At 41.6% G+C, this 25,149-nt stretch overlaps 1 protein-coding gene and 1 long non-coding RNA gene across 3 annotated transcripts; both read right to left on the bottom strand.

The window, feature by feature from the left end:
- Positions 1-3,492: 3,492 nt before the first annotated feature.
- On the bottom strand, positions 3,493-4,138 carry LOC141516602 (large ribosomal subunit protein uL11-like). The gene has a single exon (XM_074227618.1). The coding sequence runs from the start codon at positions 4,029-4,031 to the stop codon at positions 3,534-3,536; it is 498 nt and encodes a 165-aa protein (XP_074083719.1). The 5' UTR covers positions 4,032-4,138; the 3' UTR covers positions 3,493-3,533.
- An 11,431-nt stretch (positions 4,139-15,569) lies between these two features.
- On the bottom strand, positions 15,570-21,939 carry LOC141516601 (uncharacterized). Of its 2 annotated transcripts, XR_012476759.1 has the most exons (4): positions 21,719-21,939; positions 21,435-21,555; positions 20,668-20,843; positions 15,570-15,757 (listed from the first exon to the last, which is right to left on the bottom strand). It is a non-coding gene; the product is annotated as an uncharacterized LOC141516601 (long non-coding RNA). The 2 variants fall into 2 exon arrangements; XR_012476758.1 differs by having other exon boundaries at positions 21,435-21,939.
- Between the last annotated feature and the right edge of the window lie 3,210 nt (positions 21,940-25,149).

Below are 25,149 nucleotides of genomic sequence, written 5' to 3'. Positions count from 1 at the left end.
AATACCCCACAGATGTTCCACCATTTTGTTCTTTGACTAAACTCTGATGGTTTTTCTTTCTTCACTGATGGTATCTGGTAGAAGGCAGCACTCTAAAGGGAAAGACTTCTAGTCCTCCCCACTGAGACCAACTGAGGCCAATAAATGAGGTTCCAGGCTTTGGTGTCTGTATTTATTCTTATCCCTTTCAGCTGAAAGAATTCAAAAGTTTCAAAAGATCAAGACATCAAGTTTTTGAGCTTCCTGGGAGCTCATTACATTCCAATAAATTTGAGTCTAGCCCATTGCCAATGCCCCTAGAACAGAGGATTGACATTTGGCTGGGTCCTTGATCTACCATAGCAGCCAGCAACAATGCCACCTTTGGATGTGAATTGGTGGAACCAGTGTTATTTTAGGAACTGTGATGAGTCTAAGTACACTCTCCCTGGAGACCTCAGAGAGATAAGAAGAAGGATTAAATGACGTTTTCTGCTTTCATTCTCTTTCAGCTTTGAAGTTGATATTCCTTGTAAAAAGCTAATTGTGAAAAAAATAAATTTAAAAAGCTGATTGTGTGGAACTGAGGCTCTTTACCACATATAACTGTGGGAAGGGCATAGTTAGTGAGGGATCAAGATCACTGATACTCCTAAAGGTATCCTTAGAACCCAAAGAATAAAAGGTAGCTAGCCCTGCTCTAGGAGAGAGAGAGTCAGAGAATATTCACTACAGAGAATCACCAGTTCAAAGAGTCTGAGAAGGACCTCAGTGAGAGGGACCTAAGAAGTCATATTGACTAGGCTGCAGAAGGAGCCTGCACAGGAGCCCTCAACATCCATGACCAGCAGAAATTCAATCTCTACTTGAAGACCTCAAGTCTCCATTTTTGAACAGCTCCCATTGGTGAAAGTTCTTCCTTACATCAATGCCCTGCCATTGCTCTTAGTTCTGGGGTTAAGTAATTTTCCCAAAGTCATACAGAATTTCCCAAGGTCACACAGCTAGTAAGTGTCAAGTGTCTGAGATTTCCAGGGTGGAGCCAAGATGTCAGCATGAGGCTAACATGCTCCTGGAGCTTTTCCCTACCAAAGATAAACGAAGCCTCTATTTTGACATTCAAGTTACAAATCCCACCAAGAAAAAGAGAAGATTCAAAGAAGTTTTCAATGATAGACATCATGGAGAATCTTCAGTGAAGGTCTATCTCTTTAGGGGGAAAGGAGAAGTAAAGTCCAGGAGGCAGGAGAGCAGGGAAAGTCATCTGCAGGCTTTTAGACACAGTGCAGTCCAGGTCTCAAAAGCTTGACAGCAGCAGGGGTGCCAGTAGCTAGATAACAAGTCAGCAAGGAGGATCCCAACCCCAAACAAAGTCTGAACCCTGGGAACACTGGGACAAAAGATAAGTCTGGGTCAGAAACAAACACTACTAAGTCAGAATCTGGACATAAAGAAGGGAACAAACCTCTGCAAAGGCAAGGCCTAGACTGCATAGGCAACATCTTGACCAATGACAAGCCAGGGATCAGACCATAGTCCCTGCAAAAAAAACAAAAACAAAAAAAAAACAACCTGGATCTATACTCCCTATATCTCAGGAGCAGAGTTAAAACAACAAAGATGAGCAAAACAAGCTAAAAGAGTGCTCACTACAGAAAACTACTTTATAGACAAAGATGATAGCAATGCCATGTCTGAAGAAAAAAACCAATGAACAATCACTCACAGGGGAAGTCTCAAAACAGTCTATGAATTGGACTCAAATTCAAAAGCTCATTGAGCAGCTTTAAAAGAATTTAAAAACCAAAGAAGAGAGGAAGAAGAAAAGTGGGGGGAAAAAAGAAATGAGAGTCATGCAGGAAAATTAGGAAACATGGACCAGAGAATTCAACACCTTTAAAAGGAAACACAAAAGGTAATTGAAGAATTTAAGCTCTAAAAATTATAATTGATAAAATAGAAAGCAATGAATCCATGAGACTACAAGATTTCATCAAACAAAATAAAAAGTCTGGAAAAACTGAAGAAAATGCAAAGTATCTTTTAGGGGAAACAAATGACCTAGAAAATAGATCCAGGAGAAACGTTTTTCAAATAATTGGACTACTAGAAAGTATAGATCAAAAAAAAAAAGAAATTGGAAAATATCCTGCAGGAAATTATTAGAGAACACTGTCCAAATCTGCTAGAACAAGAAGACAATGTAATCATTGAAAGAATACACAGAGCCCCTCCAGAAAGAGACTTCAAGATAAAAACTCCAAGGGCAATTATAGCCAAATTCTAAAACTTTCTAATAAAGGAAAGAATATTGCAAGCAGAAAAAAGAAAACAATTCAAATACAAAGAAAATACAAGTCAGACTCCACAGGACCTGTCAGCCTCAACACTGAAGGACCAGAAGACCTGGAATACCATAAATTGGAGGGAAATGACCTCGGATTATACACCAGAATTTACTATTCTGAAAATTCAGCATATACTGTCAGGGGGAAAGATGGATTTTCAATGAGATAGAGGACTTCCAGACAGAAAGACCAGAACTGAACAGAGAATTCAGTCGCTACATACTGGCCTCAAGAGTTGCATAAAAAGGTAAATGAAAAAGGAAGGAAAAAAAAACAAAACAAAATAAATGTTGGTCAACACCATCAAATTGTATACAACCCTAAAAGGGAAGACATAATACTTCTAATTCTTGAGGACTTTACTTCTCTTAGGATAATTAAAGGGTCAAATATAACTGAAGAGATTGGACTTAGGGGATATAAGTATAATTGGGTCTTGTCTTTCCATTGAAGAGGTCCAAGATGACATCACTTATGTTTGAGATAAAAAACCTTGAAGAACAGAAAGGATGTTAACTTTAAATTTGAGTGTCTCATCGTCTGACCCACTTTAACTCTGCTGTACTGACAAATCTTAGCACTTATTCTGATGAGGGCATCTTCAGCTAGGCAGTCCTGAGTCATTGTCTTCCATAGCTTACAATCATTTATAAAGTTCTCAAGTGCACCTTAAGAACCTCCCAGCACTTAGAGATTTTTAAGATTCTTGTAGTTAATTAGATCAGGATTTGAGTTAGTCCTTGCTTCACCTAACAAGGGGTTAAGAACCCTGGGTGGGGAAGGTAAAATGTAAGAGAAAATAGTGCTGGGTGGGGAGGCACAAATAGTTCAAGAAATAATTTGGTTGAGGATGATACTTTGGCTCATGAGGAAGATTGTGTATCCTTGGAGGGTAGTTGAAAAGAGGGTAAGATAAAAAATGATTATGATTATAATTTGATGTAATTTGAAAGAATAATGCTTATCAAGCAATCAATCTGTGATGATACTTTGATAACGAGAAATGTTCAAGCAATCAAACTGTGATTGATGATAGCTGAATAATAGTACTTGAGAGATAAATAACTCCAGGTGAAGAGGCACAAAGTTTTATAATTTTAGAGGAAAAGAAGGGAGAGAGTGAACACTGAGTAAATTCTATTCAGATTTTGTTGTTGTTGTTGTTGTCAAATGTTAATTTATTGCAAATAGTCTCCTTTTCAGCTTTTAACTTGCTGGACATTCCACTGCTCCACTATTGATGTCATCAATGACATCATGAGGATGTCTGCCATCAATGTTGCAGCCCACAGACTGGACTGTTCCAAGGATCTCTTTAATAGTTCCAGAGAGTTCTCTTGCCAAGGATAGGTGGCTCATCTGTCTAGCAATGTTGACAATCTCATCAAAAGTGATGTTTCCACTGTGTTTAATATTTTTCTGCTTCTTTGTGTCTCGAGGAGGTTCCTTTAGAGCTTTGATGATCAAGGCTGAGGCAGAAGGTACCACCTCAATCTGGGCCTGTCTGTTCTGAATGATAAATTTCACTGTAATCCTAAGCCCTTTCCAGTCATCAGTTGTCTTGGCAATGTCATCACCAACCTTTTTTGGAGACAAACCCAAGGGACCAATTTTTGGGGCCAGAGCTGATGTGACACCAACTTCACCACCAGTGCACCTTAAAAACACGACTTTGATTTCATTAGGATCAAACTTGGGAGGCATGGCAGCGAAGAAGGTGGAGGCTCGGTCTCGATGCTGCGGGGTGGCTGCCGGTGTCGGATGAACCCGGATTCGGGACGACCGAAAGAAGTTGCACCTTCACAACCACGAGCTGGAGCCAAAAGGAATTCTATTCAGATTTGGCCCAGAGAGAGAGTAAAATACATTTCCACTTGGGTTTAAAAATCTATCCTAATCTACAGGGAAGGGGGGGGGGGGTGATGGGGAAAGGAAAAGATAAGGGAAGAAGCTACTGATAAAAGGGAAGGCAAAGGTTTAAGTGAAAATAAACCGAAAGTTGAATTTTAAAAGAAAAGTTAAAGGGGAAAGGGAGTTAAACTTTGATGGGGAGGAATAAGAGGAAAGGAAAGAGAAAAATATAAATGGAGAAAGATAGCACGGAGGAAAATATAGAATTAGTAATCTTAACTGTAAATGTGAATGAGATGATCTGTCCCATAAAATGAAAGTGGATAGTAGAACGGATTAAAAAACAGAAACTTACAATATGTTGCTTACAAGAAACACATTTGAACCAGAGATACACATACAGGGTAAAGGTAAAAGGATGGAGTAAAATATATCTTTCAAAAAAAATAATAGAATAAAAATATATTTTGCCTCAACTGAAGTAAAAAAAAAATCAGGGGTAGTGATCCTGATCTCAGATAAAGTAAAAGAAAAAATCTATCTCATTAAAAGGAATAAAGAAGGAAACTATATTTTCTTAAAAGACACCATTGGTAATGAAGCTATATCATTACTAAACATGTATGTACCTAGTGTTTTAGCATCCAGATTTCTAGAGGAAAAGCTAACTGACTTATAAGGAGACATAGCAAAATTTTAATAATGGGGGGTTTCAATCTTCCTCTCTCAGAACTAGATTAATCTAACTACAAAATAAACATATAGGAAGTTAAGAAGGTGAATGAAATCTTAGAAAATTTAGATATGATAGATCTCTGGAGAAAACTTAATGGCGATAGAAAAGAATATACTTTTTTCTCATTAGCACCTATACCAAAACTGCCCATGTACTAGGACACAAAAATCAAAAGCAGAAAGGCAGAAATCTTCTCAGACCATGATGCAATAAAAATTATATGTAATAAATGGTCATGGAAAGATACACCAAAAACTGATTGGAAATGAAATAATTAAATCTTAAATAATGAATGGATGAAACAGTAAATAATAGAAATAATCAATAATTATATCCAAGAAAATTATACTAATGAGATATCATACCAAAATTTATGGGATGCAGTCAAGGCAGTTTTGAGGGGAAACTTTATATCTCTAAATGTCTATATGAATAAAATAGAGAAAGAGGAGATTAATGAATTGGACATGCAACTAAAAAAGCTAGAAAAAGAACAAATTAATGATACTAAGTTAAAAACCCAATTAGAAATTGAGAAAATCAAGAGAGAGATTAATAAAATTGAAAGCAAAAAAAACCATTGATCTAATCAATAAAATTAAGAGTTGGATTTTTTTTTTAATTTTATTTATTTCAGGCAATGGGATTAAGAGTGATTTGTGCAAGGTCACACAGCAATTATTAAGTGTCTGAGGCTGGATTTGAAGTCAGGTCCTCCTGACTCCAGGGCCAGTACTTTATTCACTGCACCACATAGCTGCCCCAAAGTTGGTTTTATGAAAAAAAACCCCAATAAAATAGACAAATCTTTGGTTAATCTGATTAAAAAGAAAGAAAGAAGACAACCAAATTACCAGCATCAACAATGAAAATGGTCAACTAACCACCAATGAGGAGGAAATTAAAGAAGGAAGTCAGAGCTACTTTGCCAAACTGTATACCAATACATCTAATAACCTGAGTGAAATGGATGAATATTTACAAAAATACAAACTACCCGGATTAACAGAAGAGGAAATAAAATACTTAGTAACCCCCATTTCAGAAAAAAGAAATTGAAGAAACTATCAATAAACTCCTTGAGGAAAATCTCCAGATCCAGATGGATTTACAAGTGAATTTTATCAAACATTTAAGGAACAATTAATTCCTATTCTACATAAACTATTTTTAAAAATAGGAGAAGGAGGAGTTCTACCAAACTCCTTTTATGACACCAACATGGTGCTGATACCTAAACCAGGAAGAATCAAAACAGACTAAGAAAATTATAGACCAATCTCCCTAATGAATATTGATGCAAAAATCTAAAGTAAAATTTTAGCAATGAGACTACAACAAGTTATTACTAGAATAATATACTATGATCAGGTAGGATTTATACCAGGTAGGCAGGGATGATTCAATATCAGGAAAACACTCAATATAATTAAACATATTAATAGCAAAACCAACAGAAATCATATTATTATCTCAGTAGATATTAAAAAAAAAACCTTTGATAAAATACAACATCCATTCCTTTTAAAAACATTGGAAAGTTTAGGAATAAATGGAGTTTTTCTTAAAATAATAAGTATTAACTATGTAAAACCATCAACAAATAATATACATAATGGGAATAAATTCAAAGCATTTTCAATAAAATCGGGGTGAAACAAGGATGCCCATTATCAGCATTATTAGTCAATATAGTATTAGAGATGCTAGGTGTAGCAATTAGAAAAGAAAAGGAAATTGAAGGAATCAGAGATGGCAATGGAGAGGCAAAGCTTTCAAACATTGCAAATGATAAGATGGTATTCTTAGAGAACTCAAGAAAATCACCTAAAGAATCCTTGAAACAATTAACAAATTCAGGAAAATAGTAGGATATAAAATAAACCCACATTAGCATTTCTATACATGAACAACAAAGGCCAAGAGCAAGAGATAGAAAGAGAAATTCCATTTAAAGTAACTCGAGACAACATTAAATACTTGGGAATCTACCTCCCAAGACAAACCCAGAAATTGTATGAACACAATTATAAAGCACTTCTCACTCAAATAGAGTCAGACCTAAATAATTGGGAAATAATTGGGAAAATGCCAATTGCTCATGGTTAGATTGAGGTAATACCAAATAACTATTTCAATGAATTAGAAAAAAATAGTAGCAAAATTCATTTGGAGCAACAACAGGTCAAGAATAGCAAAGGAACTGATGAGAAAAAAAATGTAAAGGAAGGTGGTCTAACTCTACCAGATCTAAAACCATACTATAAAACAGCAGTCATTAAAGCTGCCTGGTACTGGTTAAGAAATAGAATAATGGATCAGTGGATTAGGATAGTTCAAAAGAAACCATAGTAAAATTTGGAATTACACCCAAAGGGCAATAAAAATGTGCATCCCCTTTGATCCAGCAATACCACTACTGGGTCTATACCCTGAAGAGATCATGAAAAAGGGTAAAAATATCACTTGTACAAAAATATTTATAGCAGCCCTGTTTGTGGTGGCAAAGAATTGGAAATTGAGTGAGTCCATCAATTGGGGGATGGCTGAACAAATTGTAGTATATGTGACATTATGGAACACAATTGTTGTATTAGAAACCAGAAGGGTTAGGAATTCAGAGAAGTCTGGAAAGACTTGCATGAACTGATGATGAGTGAAATGAGCAGAACCAGAAGAATATTGTACACCCTAACAGCAGCATGGGGGTTAATGGACTTGCTCATTCCATCAATGCAATAATTGGGAACAATTTTAGGGTATATGCAATGGAGAACACCATCTGTATCCAAAGGAAAAAATATGGAGTTTAAACAAAGACCAAAGACATCACCTTTAATTTTTAAAAAAAAATTTATCTTATGTTTTATATATGTTTGCTATCTCTTATATTTTATTTTTTCTTTAAAGATATGATTTTTCTCTCAACACATTCAATTTTGAACAGTGTATAGGATGAAAACAATGTAAAGACTATCAGACTGCCTTCTGTAGGAGGTGGGGGAGGGAAGTGAGATTGGGGGGAAAATTGTAAAATTCATAAAGAAAGAAAGAAAGAAATTGCAGCAAATGGCTACAGCAATCTATTGTTTGACAAACACAAAGACATCAGCTTCTGAAATAGGAACTCACTATCTGATAAAAATTGTGGGGAAAAGTGGAAAAGGGTATGGAAAAAACTGGACATAGAGCCACATCTCATACCCTAAACCAAAATAAGCTCAAAATGGGTACAGGATTTAGACATAAAGGGTGACACCATAGATAAATTAATAGACCAAGAAATACTCTATCTATCAGATCTATGGAAAGGGGACAAATTTATGACCAAACAAAAATTAGAGTACATTATAAACGGCAAAATGAATGATTTTGACTATATTAAATTAAAAAGGTTTTTCACTAATAAAATCAATGCTTCCAAAATTAGAAGGAAAGCAAATGGATGGGAAATAATCTTCACAACTAGGAATTCTGATAAAGGTCTCATTTCTAAAATATATAGAGAATTGCATCAAATTTATAAGGTTACAAGTCATTTCCCAATTGATAAATGGTCAAAAAATCTGAATAGACAGTTGTCAAATGAAGAAATTAAATTCATATAATCATATGAAATCATATGAAAATTAAATTAAATTAATCATATGAAAAAATGCTCCAAATCATTATTTATTAGTGAAATGCAAATTTAAATGACTATGAGATATTATCTCACTCACTCCTATCAGATTGGCTAAGATGAGAAAAAGGAAAATGATCAATGCTGGAGAGGTTGTGAGAGGATTGGGACATTGATACATTGCTGGTGGAGCTTCGAATGGATCTAACGATATGAAACTCTGCCCAAAGAGCAATAAAACTGTTCATACCTTTGACCCAGAAATTCCAGTTCTAGGTCTATATCCAGAAGAAATTATAAAAAAGGGGGGGGGGGGGAGTCCTACATGTTCCAAAACATTCATAGCAGCTCTTTTTGTAGTGGCAAAAAAATGACAATTGAAGAGATGCCTATCAGTTAGGGAATGACTGAAGAAGTTATAGTACATGAATACTATGGAATAGTATTTTATAAAATACCATAAATGGTCAGACTCTAGAGAAGCCTGGAATGAGTTACAGAATCTGGAGCTGAGCAAAGGGAGTAGAGAACAATGTACAAGAGGGACAAAGAGAAGAATGTACACATTAACACCATTGTGATGGAAGCAGCTCCTCTCAGCAGTTCAGAGAGCTAGGATAACCATGTTAGACCAGCTATGGACAATGTTGTCCCCATCAAGAGGAAGAAAAACAAAACAAAAACAAAAAAACAAAAACAAAAAATCCCTTCCGAATCTGATGAACACTTTATAAAAATGATCTCTTATGTATCTGTTTCCCTTAATCCTAATTCCTCTTACTGAACATGACTATTCTATAAACATGTTTATCAAAAATATGTATGTACAATGTTAGCCTGACTGTTCTCCATTGAGGGGAAGGGGGTGGGAAAGGAGAGAGAGGAAATTTTGTAACTTAAAAATATACATACGCATATAGATGAATGTTAAAAAATAAAATAAAATAATGAACTTAAAAAAGTGTCAAGTGTCTGTTGCAGGATTCAAACTTCCATCCTCCTAAGTCCATGCCAGTGCTCTATCCCCTGCACCACCTAATTGCCTACACTAGTTGTGTGACCTTGGACAAGTCACTTCACCCTAATTGCCTCATATCCAGGTTATCCCCAGTCATCCTGATCCATACCCAGCCACTGAATCCAAGTGGTTCTGGAGGAGAAAGTAAGACTGGTGACAACACTTCCCCCCACCCCGACTCAATTCCAATTCATTTGCTTGTCATGGCATCACCTCCCTGATGCCATGGTCTTTGAGAATGAAGGAGAGACATCATCATCATCATCATCATCTTCTTCTTCTTCTTCTTCTTCTTCTTCATCATCATCATTATCATCATGTAGGCATCAAGGGACAAACAGAGCTTGTCCAAACCCTTTCAAATGCTTAAAGAAATATTCCCCATCCTCCCCCTCCCCAACACCTACATTTTCTCTTCAGATTAAACATCAGTTCTGTTGGCTTTACTCAGAACCATCCCCAGGACCCTTGTCCTCATTGTTTATTCTCTGGATGACCTTGCCAAAGTCTTTCACAAAATGTAGCATCCAGAACTAGAACATCTGGGGCTTGACTCCAGGGCTACAGTTTAGAGGATGATGACAGTCCTTCAGTAGTATCCTTGGATTTCCCTTCAGAATTACTCTGTCTTATGGTTGAAGTCTCTTCCCAAAGCTCGGTGAACAAGGTGAATACAGTTCTTTTTTTTTTTAACAAGACAATGGAGTTGAGTGACTTGCCCAAGGTCACACATCTAGGTAATTATTAAGTGTCTGAGGCTGGATTTGAACTCAGGTCTTCCTGACTCTAGATCCAGTGTTCTATCTGCTGTGCCACCTAGTTGCCCGAATACAGTTCTCTTCCATATCTTCACTAATAAGGTTCCACTCGACTTTGAAATTAGATGATTCCTAGGCTTTCTTGACTAAACACGCCCATTCTTTCACTCCACTAATCAATACTCGTCAAGTGACTGTTAGGTGCCAGACACAGAACAGAATGCTGAGCTACAGTTGTATTCAAGAACTTTCCACACCCCTGTTACCCTCCCCTCCCCACTCTCCATGACTTCCTTCCCTCTGAGTGTCAATTGACTCATCTGTGAAATGGGGAAATTAATCCATGCCAGATAATCTTGTTTTTTTTCTCACTCCAAGTCACAATTGTTCCCCATCCATTAGCACAGACTCAGTTCTTACATTTCACCAAACATTTGTGTTCAGCAAGACCTGTGGTGCCTGCTGGGTAAAAAATGTAGAAATGCTCCTAGAGTCTCCTGGAGCCTGAACCCTGGGGGGGGGTCCTGTCCTGATTATAAGAAGGGGTAACCAGATGGCTTATTTCATCTAGGAGATATAAGATCACCAGAGATATTCCCAAAAGAGAAGAGGCAGATCTCACAGGAGAACATTCATCCCATTTCAGGAGCATCATCAAGTTGGCCCCTGTATTTACAAACAAGGGGATATATCAATCAAGAGAAACATCAGGGACAGAGAAGGGGAAATGATGCCTATCTGTCATGAAGTGGGCAGGCAGGGGCTCAGACCAGGAATTTACCCAGGATCCCAGGACCTGATTTGTCTTCTTGTCTCTCCCTTTGGGGAAGACTGAGGGGCTCTCTTGAATCCCCAACTACTAGCAGTCTTCCCCTGGGATTAATTAAGATTTACTTTGCTGAAATTCTTCAATTACTTTGTGCCTACATTTCATTTCCCTCAATTAGAAAGCAAACTTTTTGAGAACAGGGACTCTTTTTCACATTTTGTCTACATCTCAAACAACAGGCAAAATGCATGATACTTAGGAGGGTCCAACAAGGGCTCATGGATTGATTGCTTGATTGATGGATTGATTGAAGAGGCAGTGAGGTGAGCCAGGGAAATGGTTTATCATAATGGGACTTGACCTCTGACATCATTGGTGTCCAACACTCTCCATGGATTTTTGTCTCTTTTGGGTGATTCAGACAAGAGTCCCAGGATGATGAAGAGTCTAGTGACTAGGGCCCAAACCACCCAGAGTCACAGGAGCAGCAAATCAGGGTCCAGAAACTTGGGGACACAAAGACCTTGACCCAATTATCTAATTGCTTTCTGGCAAGCCTCAAAATCTTCCTGGAATGTGGGTCCATCCAGAAAAGATGGAAGCAAGGCAATGTCTTAGGAAACAGTCTTATCCTACAGATGGAGATACCATATTGAAGTCTCATGACCAGCCCAGGGAGGAGACAATTGGAATACTGTTTGAGAGGTAAATACTTTCTCTGTCGAATGACCTTTCTAGGCCATCCAGCACATGTAGCACCATTGAGAGCTATAAATAGGGAAGTTTACAGAGAAATATAGTCAGTCAGTCAAGTATTTATTGGATGCCCAGAGGGTAAGCTAGCTTGAGTGGACAAGGTCCTTCTGAGGCTATTTAAAGAAAAATTATTCTTTGCCCTAGAGCCCCTGAGCCTGGTAAGAGCAGATAAGTCAGAGTGAACCTACATCTTTTTAATTTACTGAATGAGTAATTGTGAATTTCTATTGAGTGGCCCAAGATGGTGCTGAGGAACCAAGAAAAGCTTCCTGAAAAGAGTGATCCCAGAAAAGAGACTAACAGAGGGAAGGGATGCATCACTGTAGGAGGAGGAACAGGGTGCTATGGGATAGGATTGGAAATAGGACCCTCTGGGTCTTAGGAGTAGGTCAGCTGGCCCACCACAGACTAAAGTGGCATCCTCCAACAGGAGATCACACAGACTTGGCCTAGAGTCCTCCCAAGGTGAGAAGCCACTACCTCCCCTCAGCAACCTGTCACTTGGAGATAGCTCTCAATGTTAGGACAATCTTTCTATCATTCCTTTGTCTCTGTACCTTCTCCCAAGGGCCCCTGAGCAATGCATCCTGAGACCTTTCTCTTTAGCCTTCCATAAAAACAACCTCTTCTATCCTGATCACCATTCTCTGGACACTCTCAGAATCACATGATCTTCATGCTAAAAAGGATCTCAGAGGAAATAATATCAATGATGGGGCTGGTAAAAATGATGGTGATGATGATGGTGGTGATGATGGTGATGATGGTAGTAATAGTGATACTGAGATGATGACAATGGTGACAGCAACAGCAATGACAACACTGAATAGCCATGGAAGGATTGAAAAGCTATTTACTTGTAATGGGCAGCTAGGTGACAGAGTGGATTGAGTGCCCAGTCCGGAAGCAGAAAGACTTTTTCATGAGTTCAAAACTGGTCTCAGACATTGCCATAGACACTAGGATTGCGGTGAGACCCTGAGAAAGTCACTTAATCTTTGATTACTGTGATCTAGCATCTGTCTCTCAGGGTTTTGGTAAGGAGAGATAAACTATTGGAAAATGGGTTTCTAATAGTTAGTTAGAATTAGAGAGAGGAGCCCCACCTTTGTTCTAACTCAAAACCCCACTTGGAGAGAGCACTGTTAGTAAGGAAGGGATTCAGATCATCTAAATCAGAGTTTACGGAGTTTGATGCTAGAAGGGCTCTTATAACATAGAACACAGAATGTCAGAGAGACCTTAGACCATGAACCATGGAATGTCAGAACTGGGGGTGTTCAGAACAAAGAATGTCAGAAATGGAAATGTCAAATCTGGACTATCAAAGCTGGGAGAGTCCTTCAAACATAGATTTCCAGAACTGGAAGAACCCTCAAAACCTAGAATATAAGATCCAGGAGGGCCCTTAGAACCTGGAATGTCTAAGCTTGAGAAGGACCATGGCGGTTTGTGGTTTCAAGAGTTGAACCTTGTCCAAACCTAGCTCCTTGGGTTACACGGATAAAGTAAAGCCCACCTCTCTCAGCTTCCCACTAACCCTCCCATTTAATGATTCTAAGGGGGGGGGGTCTGTTCTCAAATGCTGAAGGTACAACCTCCTTTCTCCTTTAGTCCTTCATGTCCAAATTTATTTCAACAAAAAATCTCCTTCTAGGAAGAGCACCCAGCTGGGTTTCTGGAGAAACCTAGACCTGCGCCAAGGAATGATATACACTGATATTCCCCACTTCTCTCTGTGTCTCTGTCTCTCTCTGACTCTCTGTTCTTCTATCTTTGTCTCTGTCTCTCTATCTGGCTCTCTCTCTCTTTCTCTGTGTCTCTATCTTTGTGTCTGTCTGTCTGTCTGTCTCTCTCTCACACACACACACACACACACACACACACACACGGACACACGCAAATCCACTGATTGTAGCAGCCAGCAGAAGCAGGAACAGAAAGCCAACATGTGAAGTTGGCAGGCAGGGAAGCTTCTGTACCCAGCTCTCCTCCTGGGAGGCTCCGTGGGAATTCCCTCAGGGCAAGAGCTCCTGGGGAGCACCCAGGAAGCCAGCTTAAGGCTATCCAGAGCCTCAAGGACCATCTTGAGGTGGTCTCATCTTGAGGGACTGCTCCTTAGAGGAGATGCTGAAACATCTCAGACACTCACTGCCCCCAGCCCCCAGCACCCCCTCCCCAGCTCCTTTTCCAAGCCAGTGAGGATCTCCCTTCCTGAGGACTCTCACGTGGGTGTTTTCTCAGGATTCATGGTGTGGATGTTTCCACAGGCGGCAACTTGCTCTTCAGCTAATTGACTGAGGCTGTGAATCTGCCAGCCCAGAAAGGAAAAGCCTTGGAAACTGCAGCTGGCTCAGCCTCAAACTGCAGAAACCTCTTTGGTGCCAGTCACTGTCCAAGGAGGGTTGCAGCAATAGTCTCCTGGCTTCTGTTTGGGAAAGAAGAGCCAGTGAGCAAGGAGCAGCTCCCAGTGTCCATTGGCAGCTGACCACCCGGGCCAGGCCAAATTCTGCCCTCAGCTATGCACCACAGCCCTGACGGAAATCACAGAGGGGAAAATGCTTGTCATATTTTTAGTTCGCTCCCATGACCAAGGGAAAAAGATACCTTGTTTCAAAATTTAAAAAAAAGACAAGAGGATACTCAGTTGGGGTGTCTTGAACCTTCAGAAAAGACAGAATTCGAGTGGTTCAAAACAATGGCAGGTGGATCACCGAGGATTTATTTAAGAGTTCCGTTCCTAACCCTTTCTAGAGATATCTCCTTGAGGCATTGAGATGGCCCTGGCAGAATTCAGGTTATAGAAAAACTTCCGTTTGAATAGAAGCCAAGAGTCACTCAGTTGATAGATGCTCCCCAACCAGGTTTTGCCACTATTGACTTTGGATGGGACAAGCACAGAAACTAAGGCATGGAAGGGCATGGCTTCCATCCTTGAGGATCATGAAATTTTTGCTTGAAGACTTCCAAGGAGGGGAAACTCTAGATGACCCATTCCCTTTGGATCATTCTTTCACAGTGAGGATGTTTTTCCTGATATCTAATCTATTTACATTTTTCTACCTTCCCTACCCCCCTCTTTGTTCTATATTCTTCCCCCTGGGGCTGAGCAAAGAGCAAGTTTTTCCATGTGGCAGTCCCTCAGACACTTGAAGAAAGCTCTGGTTTCTCCCACCTCCCACCCCCATACTCCTCTTCTTCCATGTACCTACTGGCGGAAACACAAAAAAGAGCAGATGTGGTCCTCCACCTGAATTAAGTTTATCTGGAAAGAAAAACACTGAAGAGCCTTAAATAATAAGCAACCAATTAGTGGCAAACTGCTGCTGACTTCTCACACATTAATGTCCCTTATTTTTACACTATTTTAAGACTTAGAAAACAGATTTTTCAACAACAACCTTTCTAGTTAAGTAATGTATTATCATCAATATTTTACAAGTGAGGAAACCAGAGTCCAGAGAGAAGTATCTTACTCAGAGCTATACAGTTGTTAATTGTTAGAGACAGGATCTGAAAACATGGTCAGCACCTCTGCCCGGCCTCTCCATGTACTTGACTATGAGATGGGAGGCCCAGGAAAGACCCGAGGAGTCATTGGAGAAGGCCACTCTATTGACAACTTGCTATATCTCCCTTCAGTCCAACCTCAAAACAGTCTGGGAGGCTGTGACTGCCATGATCCCCATTTTGCAAATGGTAGAACTGAGACTCAGCAAGGGCAAGCCCAGGGTTCCTCATGAAGTGGACGTTACAGGCAAAACTTGTGGTCTTGTCATCCGGACTTGCTTGAGACTTGAAGACCCAATGAACTGAAATGATTAGGGAGGAGGTAGAAGCATCTTCAAGGTCAGCCTGAGCAAAGGTAGGGATGAGTATGCCCAGAGGGGGGCCAACAGAGGTCCAAGCCTATATGTGCTCTGCAAAGCAGGAAGAGGGAAAGATGAGACACATCCCCTGCACCCTCTCCCCACTAAGTTTTCTTGTAAGAGAAGAGTTGGGGCTACTAGGTTATTGAGTTTTAGATCTGTGTCAGTAACATCCCCCCTCTCAGGAGCAAAGAGGAATTCTCAAAATCAGCCCATCACTACAGATAATCTAGAATCCAAGCTTTCATTGTTCTTCCACCATTAAGTGGTCTCCAGATTACCATGGTAGCTGATTTCGGGTCATCCTCATCTCTCCACTTGCTAATGTTCTTAATGAACCTTGCATTCATTATTCTTCAGCAAAATGTCAGCTCCCTGAGTGCAAAGATGGTCCAGTCTCTTTTGGTTTTAGGACTGCAAGAGCCTAGTACAGTCTCTGGCATACAGTAGGTGTCAAATAAATGTCTGTTGTTGCATCTGTCTCTTTAAATGAGTGCCAGGTTCTATTTCTCCCTGTCATTAGGCACCAGCTGATTCCTTCCCTTTGGATTAGGCAGAGAAACTGGCTTGTTTATGTTCCCCTAGAATGGAAGCCTTTTGAGAACAAGGACTGAATTTCCTTTCAGAGTCCTGGTTATAAACAGGGTTTTACAAATGGTTGTTGGACTGAGTTCCAAGTTTCCCTTCTCATTATCCTGCTGTTCCCCACCCCACCCCCCACCCCCCATCGTTAAGCTGGCCCAAAGGACCAACACTGGGGTGGGGGAAAGACAGAGACAGACATGTCTGATCATCCTACGGACTTCCTTGGAATTCCAGGACTCTGGGATTCTAACTGATCTCAGCCTTTCTGATGTTCATGTTCATTTAGACTTGGCAACACCCTGTTTCCTGTTTACTTGGGGGGCTTGGTGTGGGGTGGAGGGGGACTGGGACTTGTGTTCAAAGGTTCCCAAAACCTCTTGGACACACCATCAAGTATTTATAAAACAACATTTTGATGAATTAAGCGTAAATGAAGAAGAAACATCAGGATTACATTTCCCAGGAAATACACGCGGGTTTAATAATTAAAGGAAAAAGAACTTGGCATAGAAACTTGGGGGTTTGCTGAACCCAAAGCATTTGGAAAGAGTTGGCTGGGTTTGAATAATCCCAACCCTAGGCGTGGCCCCCATCCCTTCTCTCCCTCCCTCATGGAAGGGCAGATGGCTACACCAGCAGTCACAGCTCCAGTCCTTCAGAGCCCTAGGGTGCCTCTGCTCCCCAGACTCTTGTCTCCTTCCTCACCCCAGATCACCCCAAAACAAGGAGTAATAAAACTGTTCCAGATGCCCTCACCTCCACTTGAAGATATGTTTGCACTGATGGTGGGATGGTGTGAATCTTAAGCCCCCTTAGCTACTGCTGGGAGGCAAGGTCCTCAGGGATGGTTTGAAAAAATAATTGGGATGCTTCAATCACTTTCAAGGCTAGACAGCTTTTGATTTTGCTTTAAAAGGAAAACACATAAACAGACCCACAACAAACACAGCTACCATTGTGCAAAACAGGCAGGAGCTCCTGAGGCTCAGAGGATTCCAAGAAAGCCTATAGGGTGCAAGCCAAAGGAGAGGCAGCTACTTCCAGGAAGCCCCCTCTCAATATCTTCAGCTTAGAGAAGGGCCCCTTCCCCTCGCCTCTTCCTATAATACAGTCAGAGCTTGGGTTCCTCTCTTTCCCTACTCCTGGTCCTCCCTCTGACATCAATGCCCAGCAAGGATTCCCCTCTTATAATGATCCCTCTGGAGTCTCCTTCCCTGGAAGTGAGGCAACTTGGCAAAGTATCTTGAGAAAGACCTAAACACATCCTGGGCAGCTTTGGAGGTTTTTTTTTTTCCTATCTTCCAGAAAGTCTTGTGAGGTATCAGCTCAGAGGAAAGTGTCCTGGGAGACTTAGATTCTAATCCTGTCTCTGGCTCCAAAAACAATGTGCCATTTATTTCACCCGAGCCTCAGTTTCCTTGTCTATAAAATAGGATGGCAATGCCTTCAAAAGAATATTGGGGAGATGAAACAAGATCAGGATTCCAGAGGTCTAGGGTTAGGAGGATTCTTAGCATACAACTAGCCAACCCTTCACTTAACCAATAGGGAAACAGAGGCAAAGAAAAAAGAAGTGATTCCCCCAAAGTTACCTAGCTAATGAGTGTCAGAATTGGGATGTGAACAGAGGGAGATCTTCCTGTCTTGATGCACAGCCTCCCCCTCCCCTCTCCAAAATCTCACAGAACTTTCTGGAAGATAGAGGTACCTACAGATCTTTATACAAATATATAGATATCCAGTCTATATTCCTTAATGTAGAAAGAACCGGATCCTTAGAGTTCAAATCCAGGGCTTTCTCATTGCACCACACTACCTTTCAATAAAGCCCCAAGTGGCCCAAACATACTGCAGGCTTTAAAGTTGAAGTTTGAGTGATGTCCCTCTGGGGTTTCTGCTCAGAGTCTATCCTCAGGGTCTCATTTCATGTTTGGACTTTCATCAGTACCTTGGCTAGAAACAACTTAGTCCAGTCCCTCTTCACCTCTCTCCTGGTCTACTTGTGCTAATTACTCTCTCTCCCTCTTAGACTTGCCCTTCTCCAATTCATCCCTCACAGCTGCCATTTTAATATTCTTTTTTTTTAGGGTTTGTTTTTTTTGCAAGGCAAATGGGGTTAAGTGGCTTGCCCAAGGTCACACAGCTAGGTTATTATTAAGTGTCTGAGGTCGGATTTGAACTCAGGTATTCCTGACTCCAGGGCCGCTCTATCCACTTTGCCACCTAGCCACCCCTCGTTTTAATATTCTTAAAGAAGGATGTACCTGTGTTATTCCTCTGCTCAAGGAGCAAAAGGCTCACAATTGTTTTTAGGATACAAACAAACTCCTCTACTTGGCACTAAAAAGCAATTGGTACAGTATCTCTTTCCCAGATTTTAGTCACATTAATCCCCACATCACTCATTCTATTTTCCAATCCAAAATGGTCTATTTGCTATTCCCTAGATACAATAATCCTCTTCAGCCTTCAGAAACTTCAAGCAAGCCCCACACTGCCTTTGTTTCTCTCTCCCTTGGGATCTCTAGTTCTCTTCAGGGTGTAACTTGTTTCTGCTCCAAGTTACCTGAACTTATTTATGAATATCCTATGTCCCTGGAGTAGAATACTGAGGGCAAGGATTCACTTTTGTCTTTGTAACCTCAAAGACTACAAAGTCTTTGTATAACACAGTGGCAGAGGTTTAATAAGTGACTTAGAGTTTCAACAAATTTAAACTTGATAGTTATTCAATTAATGTTCAATAATCCAAGGAGCTTTGACTCCATTGATGCAGGTGCCCCCTTTCCAATGAGATCCTAATCCTTTCATACTTTAGAAGATGGGTTTTATGAATTGCTTGGGATGACCCTCTTAGCATATTCAAGGCAACTCCACAACTTGATAAGCATTTAATAAGTGTTTACTGTATACCAGACCCTGTGTTAGTCACTGAATATACAAAGACCAAAGTTAAACAGTCTCTGCCCCTGGAACATATCAGATCTAAGTGGTGGAGGATGGGAAAGGGGATTCAATTTTCTCTGCAGGTCCCTGCTAAAACTGATAAACTGTAGACAATTGTTGTGGGAAAGACTGCAAAAAGAAGGTTTTCGTACCTAGAGGAGCTCCCATCATCATCTGAATCATTAGGCAGCAAGATGAATTAATAGAAGACTGGACTTGAGAGTCAAGAAAACGAGTTCAAATCCAGCCTCAGACACTTCCTAGCTGTATGACTTTGGGAAAGTTACATCACCTCTGTTTGCTTTGGTTTCCCCATCTGTAAAATGGGAAAAATAATAGCTCTTATCTCCTGGGGTTGCTATGAAGATCAGATGATCTATCTGTAATGTGCTTAGCACAGTGTCTGATACATAGTGCCACTAGATAACTTTTAGCTATTATGATCATTTTTAGCAAATGAGGACACCAACTCTCATCCCTACTGGCATCCTGGGCAAGAACTCCAGAGTTTCCCTATTGACTCTGGGATTAAAAGCAAAATGCTTGGCCTGGAATTTGAAATCTCTCACATCCTGGCTCCTCCCTACCTTTCTAATCTTTTTAAAAATAACATTTGATTACTGTCTTTTGTTTTTCCATCACATAAACTTCCCTCGCCCTCTTCCCAGAGAGCCATACTTATCACAAAGAATTGATACCTTCACACTCTTCTACCTCCTTCATGAACTCTCTGTTCTAGTCAAACTGGGAGTCGAGTCTTTCCCTGCCCACATAGCCTTCACCCAAGGGTCCCCCATGACTGATGAACTCTTTTTCCTCCTCTCTACCTTATAGGCAGCTTCACTTCTCAGGTAGGGGACCCTTCCTACTTCCCTCCACATACATTTCAAGGTGTTCCAAATTTCTGGAGAAAGTCTTGACTTGAGTTATTTGGGAGTCTATCGTCTCCTGCCGGCAGACTGTCATTGCTTTCTATCATTAGCATCCAACAGAGTCTCTGGTACAAAGAAGGTTTAGATCTACGATTTCCTTAGGAGAGGGGACTTTCAGCGTCCCAGAAAGCCCTGACTCTGCCTCAGTCTACATACACATCTCCAAGATGCTCTGTTAAAGTGAAGATGTCAGAAGGGCTGGTCATTTGGCAACCTCCCAATAGAAACACCCACTGCTGTCCAGATTCCTGGCTATTCAGCACAGGGCGGACACGGTCCACACCTCAGATGCTTTGGGCTCTAGGTGATGAAGCTACACTGAAAGCCAGCAATGGAAACTTATTCACCCGCAGCTTCGCAACAATGTCCCTCCGACAATCATGGGCACAAGGCCAGGGGCACTTCACAGGCTCACATACCAAAATATTTGCCCAATGCAGATGTTCTTGATGTGAACATTCCTTAGCCATATCCTGGGGTCAAGAGACAGAACCACACCTGACAAGGGTCCAGATTTTTCTTTCATACTTCAGCTGGGGCTGAACCAGTCCTCCCTTGTTTGTTGGGAAGCTTTCTTCCTCAGGTCTTTTTCATGGTGATCATTTCAGGAATTTATCCATAAACAGACCCTGGAGAGACTTTGAGAGATGGTCTCAAGTTAGAGGGTTCAAAACCTAGTCACAGAGAAGAAGGAAGAAAGAGCTCAGAGGGTGCTTTTGGCATATTTAAAAATATTATGTTGATATATTATACAAGCTTCTCTGGACCTCAGTTCTTTACAACACGAATGATGATGATGATGATGATGATGATGATGATGATGATGATGATGATGATACTGATATAGCTAGCATTGACATGGCCTCCTCAGATTTGCAAAATGCTTTACAATATTATCTTCTATTCTCACAAAATCCTATGAGAAAAGTACTATTATTATTTCCATTTTATGGGTGAGGCAAACAGTGGTTAAGGGATTTATCCAGAATCCCAAAGCTGATAATCACTGAACTCAGATTTTTGTGACCCAAATCCCATGCTCTATCCATTGTGGTGTTACCCAGCTCCCTATATAGCACAAAGAAATTGGACAAAAAAGGTCTCTAAGATTCCCTCCTGTTCTAATTCCCCTCCCATCTCTGACCTTCTCTGCTCTGAGAACCCTCCAGGCCCAACTTGTCCCTTAAGTCTAGGGCTTATGACTGCTCTCAGATCAGCTATGGGATAGAAGATCATGGCACCAGGACCGTGAAACCCTGTCCTACCTCGTGGGTCTCTATGGCTGTGGTGTCTACACCTGTGTCTAGAGGAGATGCCATCTCCAGGAGAGAGGAGCTGAGAGGGGTCTTCAGGTAAGTCCAAGGAGAAAAGTGGAACTGTAGGAGTCTGCATGAGGTTCCCAAGCACAGGAAGAGAACAGAGACTCGGCAGTTACAGGTGGGACTGGGAAGAATTAGTCTACTCTGGAATAATCCAAAGCAGTTGGGGCTCAGTTAAGGATGCCTCAATCCGGCCAGGTCAAAGGAGACAACTCCAGCCTCCCTCTCACCTTTACAGAGGAGAGCTGGAGGAGAGGAGAGACTGGAAAGGGATTTCAAAGACCATTTCATCCCAAGTCTTCATTAACAGAGGAGGCCCAGAGAAGAGAAGGGAGATGTGTCCAAGATGGCCCCAGGGGAAGGTCTCCATTTTCAGTCCTAGATTCCCCACACTGAAGCCTTAAGGGAAGAAAAAGGAGGGGGGGAGTCTCTCTGATCCCACCCCAGGCCCTGCTGCTGACCCACAACCCTGCCCTCCCCCAGAGGAGCCAGGCGGGGCAAGGAAGGGAGGAGGTCACAAAGCCCCACCCGCAGGGAGATTCTTTTGCAGTGATGGAGGGAGTGTGTCGGCCCCAGCCCCAGCAAAACCCCACATGGGACCATCCTTTCCCATTCAGGGTCTCACTTCTGTGTTTGGTGTGAGAGACAGAGAGAAAAAAAGGAAACACCACAAGCTTTGGGTTTTTTTTCTAAATCCTCTGGTAAGGAAATTAGTTTTGATTTTCTGAAATGAAGGTGAAAGACAATTGTCTGGAGCCCCTCCCACCTCCTCTCACAGCTCCTCTCTACCTGGGGAGTTCCTGAGCTGCACTCCTTATAGGAGGCCCCCCCTTTACTGGTGTTCCCACTCCTGGGGATCTCCCACCTAGAACAAGCCAGTCCAGAGACCAACTCTCTGGACTAGTCCAACTCTCTCACTTTACAGAAAGAGGAAACTGAGACCTCAAGGGCAAAAATCACTTGGTCAAGGTCATAAAGACAGTAAGTCTTAGAGCCAGTATTTGAACCCCCATACTTTGGATTCCTGCTTCAGGTCTCCCATCTATGGCATTCCTAGCAATCCATTATAATGGGTTGTGTCTGGGCTAAGTGCTCTAGGGGCATTGTCCTCCTACAGCTGAGGCAGAATACCACCCTCTACACACACACATACCACATCTTTTATACTGACTAGTACAATCTCCCTCTCTCTCTTTCTGATGGTGTTCAAGGGTAAAGGTCTCATTTTATCTTCAAAATAAAAAGTTGAAGTAGGGAGGTAAAATTCCTATTATTATCTTCATTTCACATATTAAGAAAATGAGGCAGAGAGAGGTTAAATGACTTGCCCAGGGTCTTCTTAACTCCAAGTCCAGAAATCTTTAATGCTATCTGAGTACCAATTGAAAGGTCTCATACTTGGGTCCTCAGTTTCCCCATCTGTTAAATGAGCAGATTGTCCAAGGTCCCCCCTAAGGTTAGGCATGGTTTATCACTGGATTATGTCCCATGATGAGTTGTTGAACCAGAAAATCTAAAAACATGGCAGGGGGTGGGGAAGATGTGACTTCAGGTTGACAGACCTCTTGGGAGGCATCTCTCAAGAAGACAAGCTGTAATTCCTGATGGGGAGTGGGGGAATGAAGGGTCCTTTCCTATTCTAGCTAATAAGAGTAAGTCTAGGGCCTTTTGGTTCCCCTTTCCCCATGCAGAGTATAGTCTCAGCTTGCTAGATTTACAGCAGAGGTTCCCACCTGCCTTGCCCTTCCTTATTATGTTTGATTTTCCAGAAGTCCCATGGACCATCCACCCCAGCCCAGACAAAAGCAACGCTGACCCAAGTGCTAATGGTTTTAGCAACATTAATATTAGCAGACTCAGACTTGAGACAAGGAAAAGAAAACGTGGGCACGGGAAAGGGAGCTCCCATCCCTGCTTGTTGTTTGTTCAGAACTTGTTCTAAGGAGGGGAAAGGTGAAGAGTGTCCGTCCTGATGAAGCTAGACAATGAAGGGACCGTCCGGCTGATTGGACAAGAAATGAGGAGTGATCCAAGTCTTCTCTAATTTTCTGGTAACTTAGCATTCCCTTTTCTGGGTGGCAATAAACTACCTTTTCTAGACCTGATCCATGTTTGTACACTGGTTACCCTGTCACTTTGCCATTTGCTGGGAAGAATCTGTGGACTTGGAGCCCCCCACCATTCCTATAATTAGCAAATCTGTCAGTAACTGGAGTGAGGCTGAAGAGAATTGGGGAGCCTACGTCAATGCCCTCCCAATAAGCAAAATAATGACAGCAATCTGGCTGGTACTGTTTTAATGTACAGGATTATACATGAAGGATTACGTGGCTGTTTGGAGACATTATCAGGTCTACAAACTATCCAATTATGGGAATCCAAATTCCCATAACTACCCTGAGAGATACAACTACTACCATCACCATCACCACTGCTACTACCACAACCACTACCACCACTACTACTAATAATACTATTACCACTATTACTGCTAGTACCATGACCACCACCACCACCACCACTACTACGACTAGTACTAGTACTGCTATCAAGACTACCACCACCACTACTGCTACCACCATCCCCATTTTACAAATCAAGAAACTGATCTCGGAGAGACCAGAGTCTCAGACTGGCTCAATGATAGGCTTAGGGACATACAACTAGGAAAAGCCTGAGGCTAGATTTGCACCTCCATCTGTGTGACCACAAGGCTAACATTCTATCCTCTCGAACAGGAAGCCTCCCAGGGGGTGCATCAGCAACATCACCTTCCTATTGAAAGTTGAACAGCCCCTGCACAGAGGGCTAGGAGATACTCTCCAGGAAGCTCATTGATTACCTCTCTGACCCTACCCCAGTCCAATTCATTCTTAAACTCAATCACTTAGTGCTGTGTAAAAAATGTCTGTCTATGGACTCCCACCTCCTGGGGCCCCTGAACTTAAACTACTCCACTCCAAAGCCTCCTGCTTAAATGAGAACGTGGGTGGGAAGAAGCCCTCTGCCTAGTGGGGCCTATTCATCCTTACAGAAATAATGCCCATGAGCCATCCAACCCCACCTTGTGTCTCAGCAAAAACAGGCTCATTAATTTAATGAGAGCCTTTGATGAGGAGGAAGCAACCGTGCACCAAGGGAACGGTATGTGCTTCTCACGGACAAAAGGCAGAGGAGGCCCCGACGTGTCCATACCATGCAGCAATCATGGACACCAACAGGACTTGTATTCAGGGTGCGATTCTCCATACATGGGCATTGCTTGCCCATTTTCCAGATGGAGAACCCTAGGCAGGGAGCAGTTTGCCCAAGGTCAGTCAGGTAACTAAATAGGATGCACGGGGATCTACATTCATTGGTCAATGCAGTTGGTTACAAGAAAAGAGAAGTCAAGCCCAAGATGAGACCAATCATTCCTTCAGACCAGTTGCTTGGCATCATGGTGGCCAAGAGTCTGCCATGTTGAACGTTTCACTTTTCAATAAACCGCTGGTTGATTTCTTGGGTTACTGTTTATGCTGAGGGACATGTTCATGGACTCCCATCACCACCCCTACAGCCACCCAGCCCAGACTACCCCTTGCAGTTGACTCTCTTCAAGCCAGACAGGCCAGTGCCCCAACTAGAGGCACTGGGCCAGGAAAGGCAAGGAAGGGTTTAA

Source organism: Macrotis lagotis, chromosome 3, assembly GCF_037893015.1.
Source record: "Macrotis lagotis isolate mMagLag1 chromosome 3, bilby.v1.9.chrom.fasta, whole genome shotgun sequence".
Classification (NCBI taxonomy): Eukaryota; Metazoa; Chordata; class Mammalia; order Peramelemorphia; family Peramelidae; genus Macrotis; species Macrotis lagotis.
This window is presented reverse-complemented; position numbering and strand designations above follow the sequence as displayed.